The sequence below is a fragment of the Phyllopteryx taeniolatus genome, chromosome 17, assembly GCF_024500385.1.
Source record: "Phyllopteryx taeniolatus isolate TA_2022b chromosome 17, UOR_Ptae_1.2, whole genome shotgun sequence".
NCBI classification, from domain to species: Eukaryota; Metazoa; Chordata; class Actinopteri; order Syngnathiformes; family Syngnathidae; genus Phyllopteryx; species Phyllopteryx taeniolatus.
Genome location: NC_084518.1, coordinates 20,423,629 through 20,450,047, shown reverse-complemented (window position 1 = coordinate 20,450,047; position 26,419 = coordinate 20,423,629). Strand labels below are relative to the sequence as shown.

General features: G+C 45.7%; 1 protein-coding gene across 4 annotated transcripts; it reads right to left on the bottom strand.

Moving 5' to 3' along the window:
* Window positions 1–215: 215 nt before the first annotated feature.
* On the bottom strand, window positions 216–16,378 carry LOC133467466 (short transient receptor potential channel 4-like). Of its 4 annotated transcripts, none has more exons than XM_061752362.1 (16): window positions 15,611–16,373; window positions 12,814–12,889; window positions 12,502–12,748; window positions 12,139–12,357; window positions 7,651–7,791; window positions 7,044–7,220; window positions 6,720–6,920; window positions 3,910–4,246; window positions 3,475–3,614; window positions 3,199–3,399; window positions 3,010–3,131; window positions 2,729–2,924; window positions 2,457–2,651; window positions 2,304–2,345; window positions 1,935–2,024; window positions 216–1,011 (listed from the first exon to the last, which is right to left on the bottom strand). In XM_061752362.1, the coding sequence occupies exons 3-16, from the start codon at window positions 12,658–12,660 to the stop codon at window positions 499–501; spliced, it is 2,733 nt and encodes a 910-aa protein (XP_061608346.1). In that variant the 5' UTR covers window positions 12,661–12,748; window positions 12,814–12,889; window positions 15,611–16,373; the 3' UTR covers window positions 216–498. The 4 variants fall into 4 exon arrangements, with proteins under 4 accessions (XP_061608346.1, XP_061608347.1, XP_061608345.1 ...); XM_061752363.1 differs by having other exon boundaries at window positions 12,824–12,889; XM_061752361.1 differs by lacking the exon at window positions 12,814–12,889 and having other exon boundaries at window positions 15,611–16,372.
* Window positions 16,379–26,419: the final 10,041 nt, after the last annotated feature.

Here is a 26,419-nt window from a genome sequence, read left to right as displayed (position 1 = left end):
GTGATAAACAACACGTTTGTAAATGTTCCCGTTTATTGACTTTTCACCATTTAAAAACATTGAACAAGTGACGAGTCTGAATGAAAAAGTTGTTGTTACTCTCCTTTGCTTCACGTTCGGGAAAGGGCGCCACCTGTGGTGGGCGTGGAAAGCGCAGCCTCTGATCTTTTTGTTGCATAGAAACCAGCGACGGACAACGATCGGAGTCATTGGAGTAAAGTGCACAAAAACGAAAAGCGACCGGATAGCTTTTCGGCCTCTCGTGTCGTAGCATAATGTTAGCATTTGAGCTAATAGTTGTTTCTCTCGGGTTTCAAAACTACGTGGCCGGCCGCATACATCGGCGTTACGTTTGTGTTTTTGTTAACGTGGCAAACAGAAAACCACGTGCCGCCTCTGCGAGACTGGACCGGACTTTTCCGAGCGTCACAAACGGCCGCCGCTTCCTTGAGGCTCTCGCTGAAGGTCAACCCGCTTTGATTGACAAGGCGTCAAAGTTCAGGCAACGCTCTCATCTTCCTGCTCGCCTCTGACGTCCAGACTGGTTCCAGCCTCTTCTTCCTCCTCCGCCTCCTCCGATAAAGAGTACATTTTTCTGGCAAGTTCTGCGGGGCCGGCCTGGTGGGCAGCGCACTCCGGGCGGTGGGCGGCGCCGCAGCAGTGGCGATTGTGAAACAGAGCAAAGTCGCCGCTGTCTTTAGGGAAGCTCGGAACATCGCCCAGCGAAGGGGTCGCGCCATTGGGGAGCCCGTTGGGGGCTTCGGGGGTCCTGGCGCCCGATGCCACCCGGTGGAGGAGGGAGGCGGCCATCTTGAATCGGTTGACTTTGCACTTGGTCGGAGCGTAGGAGGCCATCTTGAGAGAGGCGTTGGGGTAAGCCAGGGCGGAGTCCGACGGGCCGACGGCGCCCAAGGCCACGCCGCCGTCCCGCCCGCCCGGCAGGCCGGGCCTCCCCGTCTTCATCATGCCCATAACCTCGTAGCGGAAGCTGGAGATGTCCTGTTTCAGCTCCTGCCGCACAAAAGCATTTTGATTTTCAAATCCCAAGTGCTTTTTTTGTCAGGCTTCTTCTATATTGCATACTACTGTCATGCACTCACTCTGTGCTTCTTTTTCAGGCCTTTTTTTTGTGCGATGTTTTCAAACGTTTTGGGAGCACACTTTGTGACGCTTCTTTTTCAGATGTCGACACGCTACATACTATTGTCACGCGTTTCCTCCGTGCTTCTTTTTCAGGATGTTTGTGGTATATTTGGTCACGCACCCACTCTGTGCTTCTTTTTCAAACATTTTTGTCGCACCCTTTGACTTGCTTTTACTCTGTGCTTCTTTTGGGCACCATACAACTGTCACGCTCTCCTTCTGTTTTTCTTTTTTGTCATGTGCTTCTTTTTTTGTTTTGTTTTTTGCGATACTTTTGCCATCCTCTCACTCTGTGCCTCTTTCTGTTTCGGAGCACACTTGGTCACGCTTTCACGCTGTGCTTCTTTTTTCAGGATTTTGTGTAGGAAACGACTGTGACTGTGCGCTTTTTTCCCCTGACTTTTTTTGTAGTGGTCTAACTCTGTGCTTCTTTTTCAGACTCTTGTTCCGGACGTTTTGTCACGCTCTCTTTCTGTGCTTCTTTTTCAAGCTCATGGCTCTCTCCCCCATTTCCCCACAAGGTCAGTAACGTGCTTCTTCTTCAGCCTTTTGTGCAGCACGCTACTGTAACTGACTGTGTGCTTCTTTTTAAGACCGTTTTTGTGAAGCACTCTCAATCTGCACTTCTTTTTCAAGTGTTTTAGTAACAGACAGCTGTCAAGAGTCTGATTCTGCGCTTCTCTTTCAGGCTTTTGGGTCACACATAATTTGCCACGGTGGTTCTTTTCCGGACTGCTTGCGCTTGGTCACAGACCGACTCCTTTTCGGTATACGCGGCCTTTCTTGTTCACCTTAAAGTTGTCTTCCGTCAGGCCTTCCTCCGTCTTGGCGTCTCGGATCATGGCGGCCACGTAGCGCTTCACCAGGTTCCTCAGCACCTCCTGCGCACGCGCACAAACCAGAGGTCATCAGCGCCTTTTTCAACTCGGCGCCGCTCGTTTCCGTGGAAACATCACGGTCCGTTAAGCGGGAGAGGAGCGGCGATCGGCGCGGAAGAAGAAGAAAAAGACGAATTCCCCCCACAGAGACACACAAATAGAAGTACACACTCCACTGAGTTGTGCTATGAGTCATCACTAATGTCTTCCAGCAGCAGATGGAAACGCACACACACACACACACGCAGACACACACGCACGCACAAAAGGGGCAGCACTCACCTGGTACTGATGGTTTATTCTCAGGTTCTCCGCAGCTCGCTTCTGCACGGGAGACAAAACACATTTCCTCTTTACACTACAGCGGCGCCTTGAGGACAGTTAAAAGCCGCCACCGGTCGCAATCATCAGATTTCCGGTCAGACCATCGGTTACCCCGAGCGTGCCGATGGTGTCGCGTCGTGCGTCGCCGTCCGCCCGGCACGCTCGAGTCTTGACCCAGCAGACGAGGTACCAGAAGGACTTGGAGCTGGGCACGATGTTGAAGGGCGGGGGCAGGGTGGCCCCCTCCTCGAAGTAACTCATCCACAGCTTCGTCCTGGCGAACTTCCACTCGATGTCCGCGTGGTCCTGCCACAAACGGTTCCGTGGATTTGTTTTGTTAACTCCGTGGATTCTTTTGCGAAGTGGTTCTTTTCATTTCTCACCGCGATGTGCTGATAGGAGTTGTTCATCATGGCGATGAGCATGTTGAGCAGCACCACCAGGGAGATGATGTTGTACGTGCCGAACATGGTGGCGCCCACGAACTCGGTGAACTGGTGGTCGGCGTCCACGTTGGTCACGTACAAGCTGATCAGGCCGAAGATGGACCAGAATAGAGACTGCAGCGTCTCGAAAAGGCTGAATGAGACGTTTCAAATCATGACGTCATGTTATGATGCTGAGGAAGTGTGACGATGCAGCCAGCAGGAGCTTCTCAACTCACGTGGAGAAGGCGTTGTTCTGCTCCACGCATCGGATGCCCTTGCACTTGCCCCTCTCATCCGAGGCTTTGGTTTCATAGTAGAAGTAGAGCTGGTTCAGGCCATTAGCAAAGGCCAGCAGGACCTGCAGGGGGGACAGACATTGCTACTTAATATGTCTCCATAATCTACGAGCGAAACGGTGGTGTTACCAGGCAGTAGATGAAGAGGAACTTGAGGATGTCCAGCAGCATGCGGCCCAGGGAGATCTGCAGGGGTCCCAGGTGGGAGTTGGCCGTGAAGAGCGAGATGAGACGCAGGGAGCTGAAGATGTTGGCGATGGCGAACACGGCCTCGGCGACCAGTGTCGGGTGCCACATCTCCCACTGGTTCCGCGGCTTACTACCACTGTACTGAAACAAGAAGTAGGACAAGAAGAAGTCAATGAATGGGAGGAACGTCAATTGTGGAGCTGGGCGAGGGGTTACCTTGGTGTAGGCTACGATCTTGAGGGAGATGGTGGCCAGGTACAGAGAGTTCATGACAAAGTCCATCAGGTTCCACCAGTCGTGGACGTACTCCTGGAAACCCCCGTCCCACATTTGCTTGATCTCGGCCCAGATGAAGCCTTCAAAGACGCACGGAAAGACGGTCACGAGCCGTTGATGAGATGAGGGGACGTGAGATTATGATGTGGTGGGGTTATGTGGCAATCGGGTTCTACTGCAAGGCTTTGAGATCGTCATGTTAGGAGATCATGAGGTTGTGTCTGTGAAGTTTGAGATTATAATTCCATGAAGTGAGGTGCCACTGATGAAAAGAGATTATGCTGCTGATTATAATGAAATGCTTTGTCAAATGAGGATATTCTGCGGTTGATCCTGTGAGATTACGAGGCTGTCCCGACGTTATGCCGGACTCACCCAGCACCCAGGGCAGGATCATCCACTCCACGGTGGTGGGCGCCGGACCCTGACGGTCCTGCTCGGTGGTGACGATGTGCTGCGAGGCGAGCAGCAGCAGGAACAAGAAAGACATGTAGGACGCCGTGTGGCAGATGAACTTGATGAAGGGCTTGCGGATGAACAGCCCGTAGCGGCTCTTGGGGGCCGTGAGGTAGCACAGGGCGAACGCCGGGTACAGGAACCCGATGAAGATGCACGTCAGGAACTTGCCGGCCCAGTGGCGCCGCCGCCAGCCTGGGAACTCGTCGTACCAGCGCGACGCCAACAGCTGTTGGCAGTTTGGCTGCGCTACAAACTGAAAACACATCAGGACAGCGTAACATTAAGTGTGCTGTTTGGTGACCCCTACAGGACTGGAGAGGGATATTAAGGTCCGGCACGTTGTCATTTTCAACCAAACAAGCTGGACTGACAAGGAAGAAACAAGTCAAATTTAGTTCCGATCTAGTGGGGGGAAAACAACTTGTTGTTTACTGCCACCTACAGGATTGGAGTTGAAAAAAATGGCCCAGCAGGTTGAGATTTCTACGACCAAACCGTTAAGACGCGAGGAAGAAACCTGTCTACGTAGATCTGGTGGGTCACTCTCCTACATTGGGAGTGGAACAGTATAACACGCTACTTTTTTTCCACCAATCAAATGAATCAGACAGAAAAGGAGGAAACTAGTCAATTTGAGTGCAATTCAGGTGAAAAAACAGTTCTGTTTTCTGCCCCCTACAGGACTGGAGTGGAAAAGTATGGCCCAGCAGGTTGTGATTTTTCATCCAATTTTTCTGTATAAATGTGCGTCACAGTCCACTTGCATGGGGGCCAAGTGGTGCAGTGACCCACCAGATCCAGCTGTGGTGACAAATCCCAAATGTTTACTGCCCCCTACACGACTGGAGTGGAACACTACGGCCCGGCACGTCACAATTTGAGTTTCGGAGGGTTTTTGGCCTTGGCGGAGGTCTGCTCTCGCCCGAGTGAGATTCTAGTTTGAGGTGGCAGAGGGTTGATAAACGCGCACAAAACACACGCACACGCTGAGAAGTCGAGCCACGAGAGCAGAGCCACAAAGCGTCGACCCGCATCGACTCTGCAGCCTGGTTACCATGGCAACAAGGGCTGCCAATTCCAGTCGGTGCGCGTGCACACGCGAGCGGAGTGACTCACGTTTCTAGACGTAAAAATGTCAAAGGGACACAAAAGTTGAGAAGAAAAGTGAAAAGCAACGGCAAAATGTCTCAGAAGTGAAGCACGCCCAGCGACGTCAGTCAGACTGTCGACATGAGAGGATGAGACTATGACGGGATGGCGTTATATGCCGACGATATGAGGCTACGCTCTGCCCGCGTGGACGTGCGCTCGACGGAAGCAGTGAAGCGTCAGATAAAAAAGATCAAATCAGCGTTAAAAGAGCAGATTCTCGCCTGGCCTCGGCGGGATTACTTTCATTTGCGCTTGATCACATGTGATGTTCACTTCGGGACCTTTCTCTCTTGTTAAGGAGCACCGCGCTGTCTTTGGTGTTCCTTTGCCGTTTTCGACGGCTGACGACTCAATCTCATGATCTCGTAACCCGATCAACAGCCTTGCGACGCCGGGCCGTGTCACCTCCTGTCACTTCGCAACATCGCATTCGCTGACTTCACAGTACTTGAGCATTTTACAACTCGTAATCTCATATTCTCATGTCGCTTTGACCACAAACAATTGTCACTTGAAATCACATCACGCCCTCCCTCATGTGTGTCACAATCCCTAGATTATAACCTAATAATTGCTTAACCTCAGACCCCTCAAAGTAAAACATCAGACTTCATAATCTCATAAAACCCTAACCTCAAAATGTCCTCGACTCAACGTCATGATGCTATGACAATCAATAGCCTTCATCGCACATTCTCATGTCGCCAAAGTTCACTCGTTTCAGGTTTCTAATTGTACCGCACCGCGTTGAGGCAGCGAAGCCCGGGGCATCTCATTCCATTTTACATTTGCTGTATACACACTAAAACACACATTTGTGTTTGTTGTTAGTTCCACACACTGCAGCAAATTTCGTTGACTTCCCGTTTCATCTTCTACCACAGCCCATTTAGGATGCCCACATTTGTACTTCCTGTATGTGCACTGAAAAGAATGGGACTCTGAATTGAAGTCGTTTTCAGTTCAACACGCTGCAGCAGCCGTCACTCCCTTCGCGTCTTAACTCATGTTTCTAATTGTCGAGCAGCCCGTTTAGGCGGGCATGAAAACGTTACATTGTGAGGCTACGACTGATCAATTCATCGCGCATTTGAGTCTTTTCCAGAAGGTCATCAACGATCTCCTCGTGACTCACTTTGACATTTCTATTATAGTGCCGCATAAACTGCACGGCGTGTTTATGAGAGCTCTCAGCACGGACAGGACGCGGCGAGCATGAGAAACGAGAAACGAGAAACGAGCCTGAAATGATTGTTATTTCCCTCTCTGTGAGTCTGAGGTCATTTCCCACAGAGCGAACCTCATCGTGCGTCCAGAGACTTCGGCTGCGCACTTTTATCGTGGAGACGCGAGGCTCATTGTACACCCGACTCGATGTTTTCTGATGAAAATTCCCATTTCAGACGATCCGATCATCGCTCACACACACACTTTTGATCGCATAATAAAGTGGATTGTTTCTCATTTGTGCGATGGAAGGATGCTTAATTAATGAGGAAATGATTGTCATGAGTTTATAAAGAGTTGATATCGACAGGTGCGAGTTGACGATGTCATGAGGTTGTCAATGATACCTCTTTTTGGTGGTACTTGATGGCTAACTTAAGTCTGGCCAGGTCTCCGTTGCCTTCCTCCTCCAGTAGGTTGACGTCATCTCTGTAGTTGAGGATCATCTCAAGTTCTCTAGAGCTTCTGGTCTGGTCCAGGAGGTCTTTGGCAAACTCCTTACACTGCTGAGACAGCTCCTCGTACTCGGACTTGAACTCGTTCTCCACCTGAAACCAAAGAGCCCGGCATTATACCGCGGTACCTGGACCTACCCTCCTCCAGGTCTACCTGTTGTAATACCATCAGGTTTCTCCTAAGGACTCGGGCGAGCTCCAGATAGCGACGGTTACCTTGCTGAGCTCCTGCAGCTCCCAGCTGAGCCTGAAGGCGGTGAGGAAGGGGTCCTCGCTGGAGAGGGCGATGAGGGACGGGCTGGACAGCGCCTTGTAGATGTTGAGGCGCGAACGAGAGTGGCGCAGGCTGTCCACGTCCGAGCTCGACACGCACTCCACGCAATTGCAGCGTACCTACACACACACACGCACATTCAACCGTTGAACTTCCATCCCGAGAGGTGAGCCTTCAATGAACCCAACGTAAATCTCTTTGTAAACATCATCATCGAGACCATTTTTTCTTCAGCGAACAAACCAACAAATGAACTAACGTACGTTTTTTGGGCCGTAGGAAAGTGTGCTCTCACCTACGTTTTGACTTGATTTTGTTTTGGCGACTCAAATTCAGCATATCCATAAAACATAGCCACCAAATAATTTTATTAACGTGTTGCCAGCCAGCAGCTTTTCCAGCCATACGACCGGATCGAAATGGAAACACTTCAAGGTACGCCGGGCACTAAATCAAGCTGGTCGCGCTGGGTTGAGATATACTGGAGGAAGTCGGGCCAAAGCGCTGACTCGGGTGTAGGGGGCGTGCGGGGGTGCATGTCGGCCCCACCTCGTGCGGCTGCGGCATGGATACACCCTTCTGCACCAGAAGCTTGATGATCTCGTAGTTGTTGGTGTGCGCCGCCAGGATGATGGGCGTGATGTCGGGCGTGAAGTCCGAGAACTGCTTGTCCAGTAGGATGGGAGGAACCTTTAAGGGACAAGTCACAACAGGGCACTTCATTAGGTACACACCCTGGTTTGACTTTGGGGGTTTTTGGAAAATCTAGTCACCGTAGCCGGTTTCATTTAGAAACATGAAATTTGGTGGACATGAGTCGACGCACAAAACGGTCTCGAAAAAACCCAATGCCTGTGAAGACACAGGAAGTCAGCCATTTTGCTTTGCACTGGCCATTCTAGGGTCAATTCGGCCATTTCGGAGAACTGTGGGAAACGTCAACCTTTTTTGAAAATTCAGCCCCCGAGACCAGTTGCACTAAACATGAAATTTGGCAGGCATGTCTATCAAGAGTAGACCCACAAAAAAAAGTCTCAGGAACCAATGCCAGAAAAAAACAAAAAAACAAAAAAAAAAAACAGGAATGATGGTCTCCCCCTGAAGAGTTTGTCCAATCGCTTGCTCTGATGACTCACCATAAACCAGGAAACTCAACCAAGTCAACTCCACAAGGTGGCGACTGATCAAATTTACTGTGTTTCAATGATCCCATCCTGAAAACGTTAATTAGCGAGTCCCTTGCGAGCAGCAAGTCATAGATTGCAATTACTGTTTGTTCATGCAAAAGCTTTTTTGGGGTGGCGGATTTTGCTGCAAGAATTTCCATTGCAAAATAGGGCCTTTTCCATTATTTTTCCCGATGAATAATGCATGAACGCTAATGACAAAACGCAGGCATATTCAGAAGGTGTGAAGCCCACAAAAGCGTACAATTTGTTCCTGATCCAAATTAGTCAACTGCTCTAATTAGCTCTCATTAGCAGCATGCTAATTATTATCTTTGTTAAGGCAGAATTTGTCTTTGTATTAGATCTCATTAGATGCTGTCCCTAATAAATCGCCCTGTGGATTGTTATGGAAAAGCCAGCAAAGCTTGTCGTCAAAGCATTCTCAGCATCAGAGAAGAGAAACTTGAATGCTGTGAGTGCAGTTAGATGGTCCAGTGAGAAAAAGAAATGTTCCTTACATTTGTTAAGCACAGTTCATCGAAAAAGAAAAGTTCAGTTGTATTTATCTTTGAAGTACACGTAATCTTATAGAACTGAAAATTAATCAATGACATTTATTTCATGGAGTTGTCTGGTTTTGCAATAAAATGACATCAAAAATTTCTTTGAAAGACTTTTTCAATAAAAATTGGATTTTTATTTCCAAATGATCCTATCAGTTGCTTCATTTATAATAACTTGGAATACCCTAAATGATAATTATTTGCTTTAACCTGAAAACCAGAAATATATATATATTTTTTTTTAATTTACCAAATCATTTGTGCTTGAACTCTTTAAATTTTAATAGAATGAATTTAAGATTTGTCAGTAATGTTTGGATAATATTTGTAACTCATTCACTGCCATTGACAGCTTTTGAGGTCAAATATGCATTTTAACTTGGAGGGCTGCCAGTGGTTATGTAGAGTTGATTATTTTCCTATATTTAAGCGCAGTGTTAATGTTCAGATTGTGCATAATGTTACAGCGGATTACAAAATTATTAAATATACTTTTTTAGGACTAAAATCTCTGCCTTGTTTTTGATGAACACTTAGGCCTATTTGCTCCTGTATTTTAATCTTGGCGATGATGGTGGTACTTGGAGTGCAAGTATTTTTCAAGGTTTTGAGGTCTAAAAATGGCAACTTTTTCGAGCTCTCTTCACACCTCGCCAGCAGGGTCAATAAAGAAGTAATTCCCGCGATATCCAGCAGGAGCACACGTCCGCTTGCCGCTGTAGCTGCAGAGCCACTTAATAGGGCGCCAAGGCTTTTTATCAGATGGAGCGTGAAAAGGGAGCGAGCGGGAAAGCGTAGATAAGCTTAATGCGTGCGGCAGATAAGAGTGTGAGTTGACATCGTGACTCAGAGCAAGGTCACGGCAGAGATGGACGACCTCCGAGCTTTTAGAAAACGTTTAGTTTTTAGACAACTTTTAGTCGGCGCTTCCATCCGGTGACCCCGCAGAAATTTGCTCCCATAGCCACGTTGATTTCACATCATAGAAAAAGACACCACCACTAGCCAAAGTGCGTTTTTTAAAAATATATTTTTTAATTCAATTGTGCATTTGAGGTAATTACATTTGACTTATATTATAATACCCTTTTTATTTTGTGTGACATAAACAAATTTTACATTAGAAGTAAATAATACAAATATTTAATGATTTTTAAAAGGCTGTAAAGATTTTTTTGTAATATTTCATCAGGGTGAAACTGGTGGTGATTAAAAATATTTTAATCAAATATTACATTTTATATTTACTAACCTTTTTCTTTTGCGGAAAACTTTACAGTTATGGAAAATAATAATAGGAATGTATAATTATTAGGGTTTTAATTTGGGGGGTAAATATTACATAGGAATTAGAAATAATAATAATATTAATAAGAATTACACTGGGAAAATAAACAATTGGAATGAATAAATGTAGTTTTTTATTTAAATATTGATTTTTAAATATTTCATCAGGGTGGGATTAATGATTATATATATTATACTTTTTTTGTTAAATATTACATTTGACATTAAACATTCATATTCATCACAGATTTTTCGTCAACTGTTGAATTAAATATTATAGAAAATGTATACATAATAAGAGGATCAAAATCTTATTTTACAAAGAAAAGAATTACACTTAGGGTGAAAACAATTGGAATGTATTATTATTAGTGGTGGGATATATTTGATGGGAAATCTTTGTTTCTATTTATTACAACATTTCCCTTTTATCTCTTAGTATCCTGAGCAAAAAAATGCCTCCGTCTCTTTCTTCTCTTTCCCCCTGCCACTTATAACAAATGTAAAATACAAAAATGCTTTGCCCATAACCCAAGCATCGCACCATTGAATGAAAATAACGTTTGACCCAATTTAGTGCGAAAATGTTTCCCTTATGATGAAATTTATGACGGCCGGCAGCGCTTTTAAAAGGGAAAAATTGCTCTGCTACCAACCACTTAACAGGCGGATAAGCAGGAAAAGCGCGGTAGGATTAAATCGTACGTCAAACAGACACCAAAGAAACATTGGCGATTCATCTCAAAAGTCTTTGCAGCCACTTGTTGCCGGGCAGAATTCGTGGAGGGCATTCATTGGTCAGTGCTTACAAAGTCCAAGGAGGGGGGAAAAAACTGCTTTGTCACTTTGAAAACTGATTCCGTCTAAACTCTCGGGAGTCTCTTTTTGACGCGGTTCATTTTTAACCGCATCCGGGACAAGCTAGCAAAGGAAGCTTTGTGCGGTTGCAAACGTCCCCAAAATTGTCAAGAGATCTTCCTCAAAACCAGAAGCTCTTACTGTGCCGTGCACGTCAAGGCAAGAACCCGACTTAGTCGGAACGCGACAACATGCTCACAACTTCTCAAAACTCTCTGCAATCCTATTCAGTTTTTAACTGCATCCAGCACAAGGTGGCTGCGGCAGCAAATGTCACAGAAATTCTCAACAGCTGTTATTGTGCCGTGTCAGGGTAAGAACCAAAACTGCTCTCTCGAACTCTGTTCCATTTTTACAGGCTGTTTTTAAGTGCTCATTTCCAGCCTGCTTGTTATGAACCCAGTACAAAAAAAAATCTTCCTAATAAAGCAAAGACAACAGAAGTGGCAGATGGTTGCGCAGACAGACGTCGACTCTCATCAATGCGGCGGGCCAGGACCGCATTGATCTATTTTACTGGCGCGCACGCGTGTTTAGTGTCCAGAGGAAATGTTCTAGCCGGGAGATCACACGGCAAATGTCTGGCCGCCTCAAAGCGGAGCGCGCTCTCTTTTGTCTCTGCATTCATGTTCAGCTTTTCTGGGTTTTTTTTTTTTTTGCTTCCATTCAGGACCACAATGCTTCAAAAAGAACATTTAGAGCTGAAATGTTGGGGTGGGCCTCTGCTGACGAAGGAGGGATTGAGACACGGAAAACGTGTGAGCGGCACACGTGCGGCAGATAAGGAACACGCAAGGGATTTTATTTTCTTTTTTTTTCAAGCACGTCGTTACCTCGTTCACTGCCTGCTGAATAACCTGTATTCCCAACCGTTTTAGAGCATTTTGACTGATCTCTGGAGACCCACAAAATATTGCGTTCTGTGAATGTAAGCAGTGAAGCTACCTAAAAGAAGTAGAACCTCTTCTTTCAGTACAAAAAAATGAGTTTGATTCCAAAACAAAGTGGCCTTTTATGTTTCGAGGGGGCCCCCATGGGTTCTAGAAACGCTTCTGCGTCTGGCACCTCGCGCAATCCATTGAATTCAAGCATGAAATCACGATACTGTTCAATTCTTTCCGTTCTATTTCATGTCGTCCGCGGGTGGGATTGGCGCCCACCTGCATGCCGCCGCTGGGCTTCTTGTGGTTGAGCAGCAGCTCGACGGCGCCCACCACCTCCTTGCGGATGGCGTGCAGCAGGGCGTCGCCCACGTACACGCCGAAGCTCAGCAGCAGCTCGATGATCTCCAGGTTCTCGTTCTCGATGGCGATGAGCAGCGCCGTGCGGCCCAGCGGGTCGATGCAGTTGATGTTGATCTTGAAGTAGATCTCGGCCTCCTGGAAAGCAACCGACAGCTTACTGGGTAAGGACCACGCTGGTTTTGTAAAAGATACGTGACCGGAGAGGTTCAGGGTAGCTGAGGTCCCCAAAAATGTTATGAAGAAGACCCTTGCGGTAAACGCTGGTTCGCAATGCCTCACCTGCAGGGCCTGCTTGACGCTGGCATAGTCTCCCTTCTCCACGGCTCCCAGGTAGGCCTTCTCCAGCGCCGACAGCTCCGACTCGGCCCGCACGATCCTGAGCGGGATGCGGTCGCGGTACGACGAGCTGTCCGAGCGGCGGTAGTACAGCTGGGACATGGCCCCGCCCCCTCGCCAACACCCGCTTACAGACGCTGAGACCCGCTAACGGATGCTAAGAGATGCCGCCAGGCCGGAGGGAGTCGTCCTAAGGCCAAATGAAAAATGTTATTTGATGGCATTCGCGGTTGCCTGGTGACTGTTGTGACGAACCTTAACCTACAGCGAACCAAGAGCCCCATTTCCATCTGAAGTTCTAGGAAATGTTAGTTCTTGACACTTAGTAGTTCTGGGAAATAAAAGGGTGAGAACAAAAGAGGTCGGGTTTGATCCTTTTAGTTCCACGAAAAACAGTGACAATAACTAAACATTCCTGGAACTTTAGGTGGAAATGCCTCAATTGTAACCAAACAGATAACCGATAGCTGCACTTCCACCTAAAGTTCCAGGAACCTTAACTTCTTGACAGTTGTGTTTCCAGAATTTGAAGGGTTCAAACAAAAGGGATCTGGTTGGAACCTTTTAGAGCCATGAAACAGCACCAAGAACTAAAGGTTCCTGGAACTTTAGGTGGAAATGCAGCTATTGTAAACCATTCTTTTTTGTAATTCTTCGACCTGTTTATTTCAAGGTACTACATGAATCAAGTGCTAAAAGTTCCTGGATCTTTAGGTAGATATGCGACTCTTGGTTAGCCGCATGTTTAACAATAACCACATTTTCAGCATTTCCACCAAAAATCAGGGTCCAAGGATCAAAAGAACTCAAAAGCTTCAGGAAATTTTAACTTTTCATACATGGAGCTCCTGGAAACAAACGGCTCCAAGATTCAGATAAAAGAACTCAAAGTTTGTGGAACTTTAGGTGGATGTGTTTATTGTCAAAGTCTCTGAAACTTTCAGCCTAAAAGAACTCAAGCGTCCAGGAACCTTAGCTAGAAATGCAGCTATTGGGTTAGCTGTAGAAAGTCCAACCAGGAAACAATGGGGGAAGAGAAAAAAGCTTAGGTTATTTTTTAAAAAGTCACATTGTACAGAACAGGAGATGAACGAACTTGAAAAATATCAGAATATTGTAACAATCTGGCTTGCTAATATGCAGAAAATTGCTGTAAGAAACCATCCCCATCAAAGCTGAGTGCTTAATCTCTTAATCCTTTTTTGTTCTATGTCAACAATTGAACTGCCAAACTAATTCCAATTAGCGGCGCTAGTAATGACATTAGGGTTAGCTGCTGGAGGCCGCCGGGCAGCGCGCTGATTGACAGGCGGGCCGAGTTCGTCCAGACGTAAACATCATTACGCTTGCTAATTGATTGACAGCAGCTGCGGTTGCCTGGCGACCGCCGCTACAAAAGCAAAGATGCTTCGAGCACGTTTTTTTTTTTTTTCCTTCTGTTGTTGTTGGTGTTGCCCACCCCGGTGGCAAAGTGTCCTAAGAAGGAAATGTCTGCGAGGGCAATAAAGTGAACGATAAAGTCATGAATCAACAAAGTCAAGAAAACAAGCGAGTGCAGTGCATTGCAGTCCCCTTAAAAGGCAACAAAAGTGCCACTGTTTTTTTTTTTTAAAGTTTGTGTGCAGCCTCGTGTCTTTGAAACAGGATCTGTGTCTACGTAAACAGATATTTGGCAATAAATCCTGGTAGATTGTTCCCAGAATAACTCAATGAATTGACCCCTGATTGGAATCTGATTGGAAACCAATAACATCATTTCCCCCTGAAGTTCCAGGAACCTGTAGTTCTTGATGCTTGTGTTACCAGTAAATGCAACCTTTGATTGTAGCACCAAGAACTAAATCTTCCTGGCACATTTGGCGGAAACTGGCATTGGTTAGCTTTAGGGTTATGATTAGTTCCGGGAACTAAAAGGTTCTAATCAGGATATTATTCTTCAGTTCTAATAACTTTTACTTTTTCTGACTCTTGAACCCATTTTTTCCCCAGAAACTACAAGAAACTACAAACATTTGGTGCAAATGCTTCGATTCTTTCCCGGTTATTTTCAGAAAGTGCAAATGTCGAGAACTAACGGTCCCTGGAACTTGAGTTGGACTGTGGCGTTTCATCGTTGGGATACCATAGCTGTAAAGTTCCAGGGACTTGTAGCTCTTCACATTTCTATAGTTCTGTGAAATAAAAATGTCAAAGAATCAGGTGAATTGTCAAGAACTTTTACAACTTGACACTTGTAGTTCCTGGGGAGAAAAAGTCAGTGAATGGGATTTTTCAAAAAGTTCTTGGAACTCTCGTTAGAATTGCTTCTACTGTTAGCTGCTAGTATACAATACCACTAAGGTGCCAGGAATCATATTGTTTTTTCAAAGCAAAAACTCGATTCTTGATCTAATTGATTACTGTTAAATTACTAGATTTATTTCTCTTCTATCTTGAAACATCGTACTACTACAGCTTCAGTGTCAAAATTGGTTGAATCCACATCGGATCCAAATTTGGACTAAACGGCCAATGTAAATGGTACATGAGCAATTGAACACAACTGACCGTTTCCCCGTAGCATAATCATATTAATGCACTTATGGCGCACGAGCGCACACACACACACACACACACACATATATATATATATATATATATATATATATATATACACACACACACACAGAGTAGTGAAATGGTGCTGCATGTTACCGCAGTATCTACATTGTTTCTGCAGCCTCCAGCCATCCCTCTGGTGTAAAGGGCTAGTTCAACAAATAATAATGACACGATACTGGGCTCACTGGAATTATGCAAACACACACACTGACAGCTGCTGCAGTTATGGGGGGGGGGGGGGGGGGGGGGGGGGACAACACAAATCATAAAAATGCCCATTTTTATTTGTCAAAGTTGCACCGTGCCCGTGTGTCACTTTGTTTATGCGCATTTTTTAATGGCACGTGTCATCATGAGAGTAAATTAAACAGAATCATAGCGACAAGAAGGAGATAGATGAGGATGAGGAGGAGGAGGAGGAGGAGGAGGGGTGGGTGGGGGGAGCACCGACCTTGTTGATGTTGCATATGGGAACTTCATGCAGGAACAGATTTATATCCACACGAGGACGTCTTTTAACGCGGCATCGCTCACGCGCCTCGCCACCTCCTCCTCATCCTCATCCTCCTCATCATCATCATCATCATGCTCCCCTGTCACTTGGAAGCGAGTCGCGAACACGTCCGCGAACTCCACCGGACCTCCGCGCTCGATCACGGACGACTTTGGATGGGGAGCGCAGGAGAGACGCAGAGAGATGGAGAGAGGAAGAGAGAGAGAGAGAGAGAGAGAGAGAGAGAGAGAGAGACGCAGTCCCCTCCTCTACCCCCTCAAAGTGCGCCTGTCGTCCACGTCGCAGCCACTTGTTGGCAGGACGAAGGAAATGATTGGACCACTTTATGAGTATTCACTTTTGAGTCCTCACCAATACCGATACTGAGTACTGATACCGCTAGTACTTTGGATACATACAATTTTAATTTACACCATGACAGAAAATGGTGAAGAAAAAGCTTTCTGATGATGATGATGATGAATTCAATGGACTTTGTGCCGCTCCCTCTGCTGTGTGCTCCTTGTCCACCTGGGGGCAGTGTAACTGTAATTAAAGTCATTTGTTTGTTGAAATAGTCGTTGCATCGAACAATAATCCTTTTGAACTGCTTTGGCCATGTTGGGTCAGACATCCTTGAGTCTTAACCTAACCATCTTGTGATGTTTATCAATAAGGTTCTCGTAGCCTGTTTAATCTCCCATATAAATCTCCAAAATGCTTGTCTTGACATTACAAAAAAAAAACAATCTGTAAAAGTTTGAAAAGGCCCTGATTTGCTCTCCCGCAGCCATCACTGAAAAGAAAGTGTTCTTGCTCCCACTCTGTCAAATTCCGATCATCACTCAACACGAAATGTCATCCTCTCGCTCATTTGTTGTTCGTGATTTATTTTGGCGCTGCGTTCACCGTCTGCCTGGAATGCAGCGATGAGTTGGCTATTGCCTGCCGTGTTTACAGTCAGACCAGAGGATGAGAGCGTTTGTGTGGGAGGAATGCAGGTTCGGAACATCTCTTCGTCAAACACTTCAAGATCAAAACTTTGGAGCAGAGTTTGGAGAGCTTCGCGTTTTGCGGGGAATCGACAAACTTAGGCGTCAAGCTCCGCCCACTTTCTATGCCAAAACCCACAAATTTCACTATCTCCAATTCCACGTCTGTCTAGAACAGTGGTGCCTTGAGATACGAGTTTCATTGGTTCAAAAACCACGCTCATGACTCAAAACGCTCAAATGATATTTCCTCAAGGACGTGAATTGAAATGATGGTAATCTTTTCCAGCCGCCCCCCCCCCAAAAATGGTGTAATTTGTGTTTTGTAACAAAATAGCACTCCATAATATTACACTTCATACAAACATACAGTAATGCCATAATTAATGAGGGTGGAAAGAAGTGACATTTTTTGCCACATTTTCTGCTTCAATTCAATGGACATTGTATTGTTCTTTCACATGTGCAGACCCCGGCCACCTGAGGGCAGTATAATACAGACGTACAGATATACCGAGACAGTCTCAGCTCCTCAGTAAGCTGCAGTAATATACTGTAATGGTCCTTGCTTGAATTACGCCGTGTGCGACGCCCCTAGTGGGCGCCCCCCAGGTCTCTCCTCGACGGGGGGGGGGGGGGGGGGGGGGGCTGATAGTGGTCTGGATGAGTTGTCGTCTTTGGGGTTGGTTACAGGAGTAAGTCTGCTGTGCCATATCAAAGATTTGGAAGAACTCGAAGGTACTAAACGGTACGGTAGATAGTGAACAATAAAGGGCTGAGCATCCATCCCTGCGGGACTCCCCAAGTGACATTAACAACACTCAAAGGTCACATTGCCATGAATTACACGATGTGTCCTTTCTGAGAGATAAGTTGTAAACCAGGAAAGTGCAAAGCCTTTACTCCCGATACACATTTCAAAGCGGTCTTGGACTATATTATGATTGACGGTATCACAAGCGCTGAGGTCAAGTAATAACACTATTGATGAAGTGTTCATGTCACATAGCTAGAAAAAGATCTTTGGTCACTTTGGTGAGGGCCGTCCCAGTAGAGTGATCTGCCCTGAAGCCGGACTAAAATAGATAAAATAGATTGCGAGAAGTGTTTTCTTGTGGACTCCTCAAAAGTTGATTTAGTAATAACCAACGTAGCGATTTCAGCGGGCTCAAGGGACCGCCACATTTCAGCGCTCACTTTTCCTGCCCTGCGGATGTGACTCAAAAAGAAACATCCAGCAGAGTCCTCGTCCCCGCTGTGGATGCGACCTGAATCCATCAGCGTTGACGCGCCGTGATGCCGACGGTCATTCGGAATGACCTTTCGGTGCATCATAATGAGAAACGCTCACTCGTACATGGCGAAATCAACGAGGGACACCATCAGATGGCGGGGGTGGGGGGTAAAACATGTAGAAAAGTGTGTGGGGGGGTAAAATATGAATCATGTCATAAAAAGTAATTTGTGTAGGCTGAGCTCTTGGTGGCTGTTAGCGGTGAATCGCGTGCATGATAATCAATAGTCAATTACGGTAAGCTTGTGTATCAATGAGTGTATGGCATATACAAGCAGCTTTGCACGAGGTCGCCTGCCTCATGGGAGCTATTTGCATCCTCATACCAGCCGGTGTGTGTGTGTGTGTGTGTGCAGCTTGAAGAAGAAAAAAAAAAAACAGGATTGAATCTAAAAATAGTCCTGAAGCTAATTCTTCTGCCGTAAAAGGCGATTGATTGCGGCGGCCATTTAAACAAGATCTCTTCCGGTAGACGACTCGCAGCCATTTCATCAACACGACGTTGCTGCTTGAGCCGCTTTTCTCCTGAGCGCCTCTAAAAGTTTATCTCCGACCGAAGCAGCGTGGCTTCCATGGAACGGCGGCGGAGTGGGACGGGATTTTCAGGGAATGTGCTGTACTGAATTTTAAAAAATAAAGCAAGTTTAAAGCGCTGTAACATTATGAACAATTTTGAATATCGGGAAAAAAAACTTCTTTACTAATGATTCTAGTAAAATGCATTACACAGAAATGTTAAAAATTATACCTTAATTAATATTTAAAAAGAAAACTTCTTAAAAATTGAATGCAAATGTAACTGTATTTATTAAAAAAATGATGCACATTGTACTACTTGAAAAGTTAAAAAAAAATAAAATGCGCTGTATAATAAATGGTATGTATAGAAGAGTGAACGTGAACAGCAGCGAGAATAGTCAGCAGCGTTGTACGTAGCAAAACAAAAAAAAGTGTACATGTATCAGTACATAGCCACACAAGCCAGCGATCTCTGGAAGTTTGTAGATGGCCTGCCGCAAAGGAAGCTCATCTTGGATATCAAAGTGTGTGCGAGTGTGTCTTCTCAGTCTTTAGGGTGGGGGATACGGAGTGGGGGTGAGGGTCTTATCTGCGTCCTGCACTCTCAACAGCCGCAGGTTGAAGCCACTAGTGTGGAAAGAGTTGACATCCAAAGCTTGCGCTCTGACCCAGTCGGGTTCCTTTATTGCCATGGCAACATCTCGTCCCCTGGCTTTGGAGACTTCCCCCCCCCCCCCCCAGCCCCCCACCACCACCCAACATGATAAAACTGCTGAAGAGGCAACATTGTTCATATACAACATGCGTGTTTGATGGAGGGGTTGCACTTTAGCCCCCCCATTAGTCACGTACACCCTGAGAGGCAACAGGCTAATTCAAATTGATCGGCCGCCGTCCTCGGGAGATGCGCAGAAGAGGACCGAGCCCACCGCAAGCCACAATGAGCACGCGTACGTCCTTTTTCTTTCCTTTCAAGGCACATAAAGCACGACATGGCGAGCATCGCGGTCGCCACCTGAGGAGGACAAACGCCGAGGACGCGCCGGCACTGTGCTCTCCAGGCGGAAACTCAACGCAGGACACAGAAAACAACTCATTTACTTTCACAAACTAACTCAAAGGAATGGAATAACATATCACCTAACTGACCAATTAACTAACTACTAGACTGACTGACCTCATCTTTTATTGACCCTTTACCTAACTAAATGACTAGGTAAAGTTAAGTTAGGATAGGTAGATACTTTATTGATACCAAATAAAATTCTGGGAACTAACTCAGTCACTCTCTTACTCCTTCTTGCGCTACTCTTCCCTCATCCCTCCTTTTTGTTTTCCTGCCCGAAGCGCAACACGCGAGCGCCAATAGAAGGCAATCAGACTATTAGCTTCGAATGCATCGATTGTGTCCTTCTGCTCAGGGCCTATTAAAAAGCAAACAGGCAGGCGTTTGCACTGAAGGCCATCAAAGCAACATCACGCCATCTGCACCTTTTCATTAGGCGGCTGGTGTTTGGCATACACGCGTGCGCGAAGCGGGAAGTCACCATGCGAGTGTGTGCGCATCGCACTCAGCGATAACGAGGCTCCTGTCGAAAAGAACACACAGAGAAATGCAATGAATAAGAAATGACAGCCGTGCGTGTGCTGGATGACAATCGTTGCATTGTGGCCGACGGCTGCGTGTCTTACTCAGGGTGGCCCATAAGTTGCCATATATTGGAAAAATAACCTGTGTGAGTGTGTGTGATGCACAACCAATAAGGTACGCTATCTCATGAGAACTAATAGGTAGTGCGGTGTGTTAACGTTTTGGGGAAAAAGACGACGGACGGATATCGTAGGACACGCACGCACACATTGTCATTATTTCAGTAGCAAGGTGCGCTGGCAGAAAACAGTAGAAGGCTGTGAACGGTTGCTGCATGCTTTGAATGGGTGAAAAGTAGTCGCATCTGGTGGACACATTTAAAAAGAAAATCAGGTATTGCTAGTTGAAATAAAGTCTGAGAAGTCAGGGAATAAAAACTGCATTTGTCAAGGTTTTCAATTGTTTCCAACTACTTGACGTACTAACTCGTTTATGTTAGGTGCCTGCTTTATTGATCTTACTTGCCAATGCCCTACCTAACTGGGTTAGGAAGGTCCTTTGTAATATGGAAGAAAATGCTGAATACTAACGAACAGACGGACGGACTAACAGACAATTAACTGATGAGGACAGGAATTGATGACTGGCAACTAGCTGATGACCAACTGTCGACGAACAGACGACTAATTGGTGAACTTCTGACTGACTATGAACTGTCAACAAAGTGACGAACTCGATTAACTGACGAACCGACTAACTGAATAACTGAGGACTAACTGACGACTTGCTGAGGACTGACAAAACTGACTGACTAAATGGCAACTGACTGACTGACCCATTAAGTTACAGGAGTGACTTACTACCGACCTAACTAACTAACTGAAGGTAAGGTATGTAAGGTTAGGGGTAGGAAGATACGCCATTGATGCCAAAGAAAATTCAGGAAACTAAACTAAACTAACTAACCCGCTACGTTATGTCAAGTATACACTTTATTGACTCAAAAGGAAATTGTTGAACTAACTTTCCTGAAATTTCCTGGAAAATGTCCAGCCCTTTGCATCCCTAGTCGCAACCAAACTGTGGTAATCTGATTAGGACTGAGGAGGTGTGTGGTGGTTCTCCTCCTTCTTTTTCTCCTCCTTTCATCTCCCTGGTCTGGCCCCTAATCTGATTATCCCACCCCAGATGACGGATGGCAAGAAACCTGAGCCCCAGCGTATCCGAGCTGGGGAGAAACGGCGGAAATTAGATTAGATACGCCGTCGTCTTCTGCCAGAAACACAGGAAATCCAGACTTCAACTGCAATGACAAGGAATGAATTTCCAGGATTTTGGGGAAAGTTGAAACAAAACAAAACAAAACCAAAAAAAATCAGACAAGAGTTGCCCCGATCAACGCAAAATTGGTTGCACAGGTCTATCAGAACAGGACACAGCAAAAAAATTCAAGAATCCATGCAAGGAAGTCTGCTGTTTTTTATATCAGTCTCGAGACCAAGACCAGCTTTGAGCGTTACAACAGCCTCAGGTGTTACGAGACGAGAAGACGGTGTCGCTTTCAGTTGGTAACAGATTATAAAAGGCCTCAAAGTCGAACTCTATTCATCTTTAAGTCATGCACCTCATGTCTCGTGCAAATGTCAACATGTGGAAAGATTGGCTTCAGTTTCAGTGGCGGGCGGTTAAACGGAGCATCAAATGGGATTTTTTTTTTTTTTTTGCAAATGCGCTGTTTATTGGGAAGCCGAAAAAAAAAAAAAAAAAAGCATTAAAGTGTCACATCATCCCTTATCGCCGCATCGCCTAACTGAGCTGACCTTTTTCCGACGCTTTTCTTTTTATTAAACGTCAAGGGAGCGCAGCGAGGAGTTTTCACATTTATTTTTTTTATTTTTTTTTTTTACTTTTTTTTTTCAGACCACTTTGACATTTCATGGCAACACTGCAAAAAATCCATCACCAGACGGTACAAAGTCGCTTGCAAAGTTTGCCGCATGCCAACATGCTAACGTGCTAACGTGCTAAGCGGCTAGGTCGTCAGTTGTATTTTAGCGTTATTTGCTCCGAATTGACATTGGATTATCTCGGTCGCACCCCCTGCAATGAAAATGCAACCCCCTGAAGCCGGTATCATTCAGCAACATGAAATTTGGTACGCATGACAATCATGAGCAGACCCACAAAAAAAAAAGTCTCACGAAGCCATGACCCAAACGACACGTTCACCCGTAGTTGTGTGTGTGTTTTAAATATCGACGGATGGGTGGGGATTTCAATAACATTACTTGGGACTCTCATGGTTTATTGTCGGATCAATGTCGATTAATAATAATTCATACATTTATTTGGCCTATGATTTAACGACAGTCTTGTGATTCCCGTTCCCTGGAAGTACGCACTTGGACTGTAACGACGCCTCACCGCCGTGAAGCTCTGCTAATAATCTTACACAGGGCGCCTCCACAAGGGGGCGCCAATTCCCCAATGAAACGCCTTTATGCTACAGAAAACCACTTCAGGCAGCAAATAGTTTGTCGCACATGACGCACATGCCAGAAAGCCCCCACTATCTAGACATTTAGTCCGTTGGCTACTAAGTTGGATCCACGTTTACTCGGCCACATGAAAATTGTGAAGAATCTGGATGAAAGTTTGATGACTGTAAAACAAGGATGTTTTGGGAAAATTCAGCTAGGGAAGCCAGTTTCCCTGAGGCACTCAAAATTTGGTAGGCAAGTCTATCATGAATAGACCTACAAAAAAGTCTGAGGAAGCCATGTCTGAAAATACACAGGAAGTCAGCTATTTAGCTTCGACGCGGCCATTTTGGTCATTTCTTCATGAAAAAAATCTCCTCCTCTTGAGAGATTTTGTCTGGTTGCTCCCACATTTGAACCTTGCACACGAGACATATGAGCAACGTGTGCTTGTGAGAGTTGAGTTTTCCCCATCGGATGTGGGCGGAGCTTGACAGCAAAGTTTGATGATTCGCCAAGTAACACGAAATTAGATGTAATTCAACTTGATTCAACTCGATTGTGAAGGTGTACCTAATGAAATGACCAACAAAATGGGTTCAGTATTCACTGCAGTCCAGTTTAATGTTGCATGCGCTCAACGCTGTCGCATTGTTCCCTTAATGTTCTTCTCTAAATTAATGTCCCATGTGCCCCCCCCCCCCCCCCCCATCCTATTAATATAAAATTGAAAAAGGCTTGCAGCAAAGAACTAGCTTCATAACTGCATGATGTTCCTTTGAATAACTTTTACCATTGTTTGTGAGGCTTACTTTGGGCAAAAGGCGGCGTGCGGAGTGAAGCTTTGTGTGATCATAGACAGCCAACGAAACGCCCCCACGGTTCATGCATCGATTTCACATCAAGTTCATCTGCTTCAATGGGAAGCAAAACAAAATAGTGGTTGCAAACTTTGCTCCGCTATTGATCCTGCACGCTGCATTTAATAATGAGAAATGATGGAGTGTGCGGCGGCGGCGGCCCGCCGCAGTTCAAATGTGCTCGCGCTCAGCCTGTCTCCTTTTATCAAATATATCACAAAAACATCCGCCTGTGCCACATTTAACTTATCAAACGCAAGACAGCAGTGGCGTGCAAAGCGATGTATTTTATGACCCCCGCCCCCCAGAAAACCAATCATCATCGATGCCCACTCTCACCCATTTGGATGCCCCCCCCCCCCCAAGATGGATGCCCTTTAATATTGATTCTTTCTTATTTATTCTTTCTATTCATTGCATTTATAATAAATGTTTATTTTTAAAATATGTTAGACTTTGTAGGCAACACTTATTAATTGAATAACAGATATTATATTTCATTTAAATTACAATTTTTATTCTAAATTCCTATTTTAAATGGTAGCAATCAAATTTTAACTTGCATGTTTTATTCATTTGGAACTCAAATTAAAATGTTAACTTTATTCCAAATGTAAAGTTTTTAAAATATTCTTTACGATTGTCATTTTATTATCGTTTTTATTCCATATTTTCATGTATTATTATGTATATTTTGATGTATTATTATTCTGCCTCATTTATTTTATTCATGTCTGTGCTGCACCACTTCCAATTTGGTCCCGAGGTGTAAAAGACGTATCGCTAACCTTGAAAAGTCCATAAAACAACTGGTGTGTAAAACTCCCAAAGCGCGTGCTCGCCGCTGCTGTCGCTCTCTCGAAACTGAAGCATTGCAGTGTTTTGCGGTTGATAGAAACCACCGTGTTCCTCCTTCCTTGCGTGTTAGTGTGAGGAATGATGTTCCGGCTAATTGAGGCTGTGGGCCTCATCTGCTCTGCTGTGGGCACGTGTGTGCGTGCGCGCGTGTGCGCGTGCGTGCGCGTGCGCGCATGTGCGAGCGCTTGACCTTTACGTGAATAACGAGACGGATATGAACATTAGGACGAGGACGGTGACGGGCAGATGGAGGAAGACGAATGGGATGCCGGGATGCTGACAGTTGTTTAAATGAGAAAGTGCTGCTCTAATTGGACACGCCCACTTCCTCTGGCCTCGGCCAACCGGTGTCCAGCCTGTCCTCAAGTGTGTCTCCATCCCTTCCCGTCTACCGAGCTAACTGCGAACTGCCCACCAGCTACGTGTCGATCACCTACCAAGCTATCCGCCCACCTAGCATTGACTTACCTACCTATCCACCAACTGACCTACCGAGCAACCGAGCAACCTACCTACACTAACCTATGCGTCGCAAACGTACAACTTGTATGTTTTACTTCCTTATAAGCAACAGTCACCTGCCTACCTCCTTTGCGATCGGCCAACCTTTTACCTACCGACATATACTCTAACCATCCTACATACCTTCCCGCCTACCTACCAATCATTCCACCGTCACCGCCAAAAGAAAGGAAGGTGCAACTGTACTTGTGACCCCTTTCCGATACGGTCGGCGGCGGGTTTATCAGCTAAGCTTTAAATCCAGCATTATCTCTAACCTTCATGCTCTCTCTTCAGTAGCGGAAGGTAATGAGTTCCCCTGGTTTAGCATTCATTATAAAAGCGCATCTGCTCGCTCCAGCGACTGGCCACTCAGGAATACTCAATTATATTTCAATGCGGCAGAATCGGGGGTGGGGGGGGGCGGGGGGGGGGGGGGGGGGGGTAGTGGTGATGATTAGCGATTAAATGGTGGACAAGTATTAGCAGCAATTTACTTTTTCAACATTTTTTGGGTTTACTGCCTTGTTCCACAATGGACCAAATTCATGTCACCCCCCCCCCCCCCCCCCCTCAAAATGACAAAAAATCTCTAAAAGTGAAATGTTGTGAATACAATCCCGATGCACTGGCTGCAAAACGGCTTGCGGTATGTGCAACTGTGCTTTGAAAACAGCTGCCAGTGAATGAGTTCATTGGCCCAAAGCTGACGTACGGAAGAGTAATTGGTTGATTGTGTGGCTTTTATTCTCCTCATATGTCGCCGTGCACCTTTTTAAACGATACGCAACAAAATAAGCTCGGGGGGTCCACTGCTGTAAATAGACTTTGGAAGTCCCTCGTTCAGCAAGGGCTGCTTGAGTTCACGTCCGCGCAGTAGCGCGCAATGTCAGCATTTGCTGTTATTACTGTATTTTCCCAGTGGCGCGGCACGCTGGCGACGGAAGGGCGTGACTGAGCATTTATGTCAATATCGCCGTTAATCCAATGCACGCGCTTTGACGGCTGTGAGCGCTTGTGTGCTCGACAACATCGACGTTGCATTAGCCCTGCTTGCTGTGGCCACGACTAAAGTGGAATTTTTAGCCCACCGCCAAAGCTATTGCTATGCTAATGAGCTCGCTTACATCGAGTGCCATATTTAGCATCCCGAATGGCTGCACGACACTTTGGCGGGATGAAGGCCGGCTGTTTTATCTTTTCTTTTTCTTTTTCTTTTTGCTGACTTTCATTTACTTGTAGGCTACTTATGCCGCCAGCCACCGCCCACACACGCCACCATTTCATCAAAAAGTGAACGCGCATTTTCTTTGTTCTCTATGACTTGGGCTTAACACAGCGACTGTTTCAGGGCCAAAGCCTGCAGAAAATGCGCTTAAGCGTCCGCATCGGAACTCTGAGTCATCGGTGTCTGTCAGTCTGCTCCCGTTTCGCTTTCTTTGCAGCTGCAGCTTTTTTCTCTGATGCCAAGAAGACTTTTGTATATGCTCAAATGCCCGTAGGCCTCCATATATTGGAGCGGATAGTTCTTTTTTTAATGTTATCTAATTTTATGTTATGATATTTTCTGTTTTACTTTACTTATCCTTTTGGTTGTTGGCTGAAATGGGAGCTGTTTCCATGCCTTTCAAATCATGACGCATGCAGGAGTTTTCTTTAACATAAATACATA

Coding starts and splice junctions, on each gene's coding strand:
- LOC133467466 (XM_061752362.1), bottom strand. CDS start 12,660: ATGTCCCAGCTGTACTACCGCCGCTCGGACAGCTCGTCGTACCGCGAC. Junction 3,400..3,474: donor AGATCGTAGCCTACACCAAG/GTAACCCCTCGC, acceptor TTCTTGTTTCAG/TACAGTGGTAGTAAGCCGCG. Junction 1,012..1,934: donor TGACGGAAGACAACTTTAAG/GTGAACAAGAAA, acceptor TTTGTGCGGCAG/GAGCTGAAACAGGACATCTC.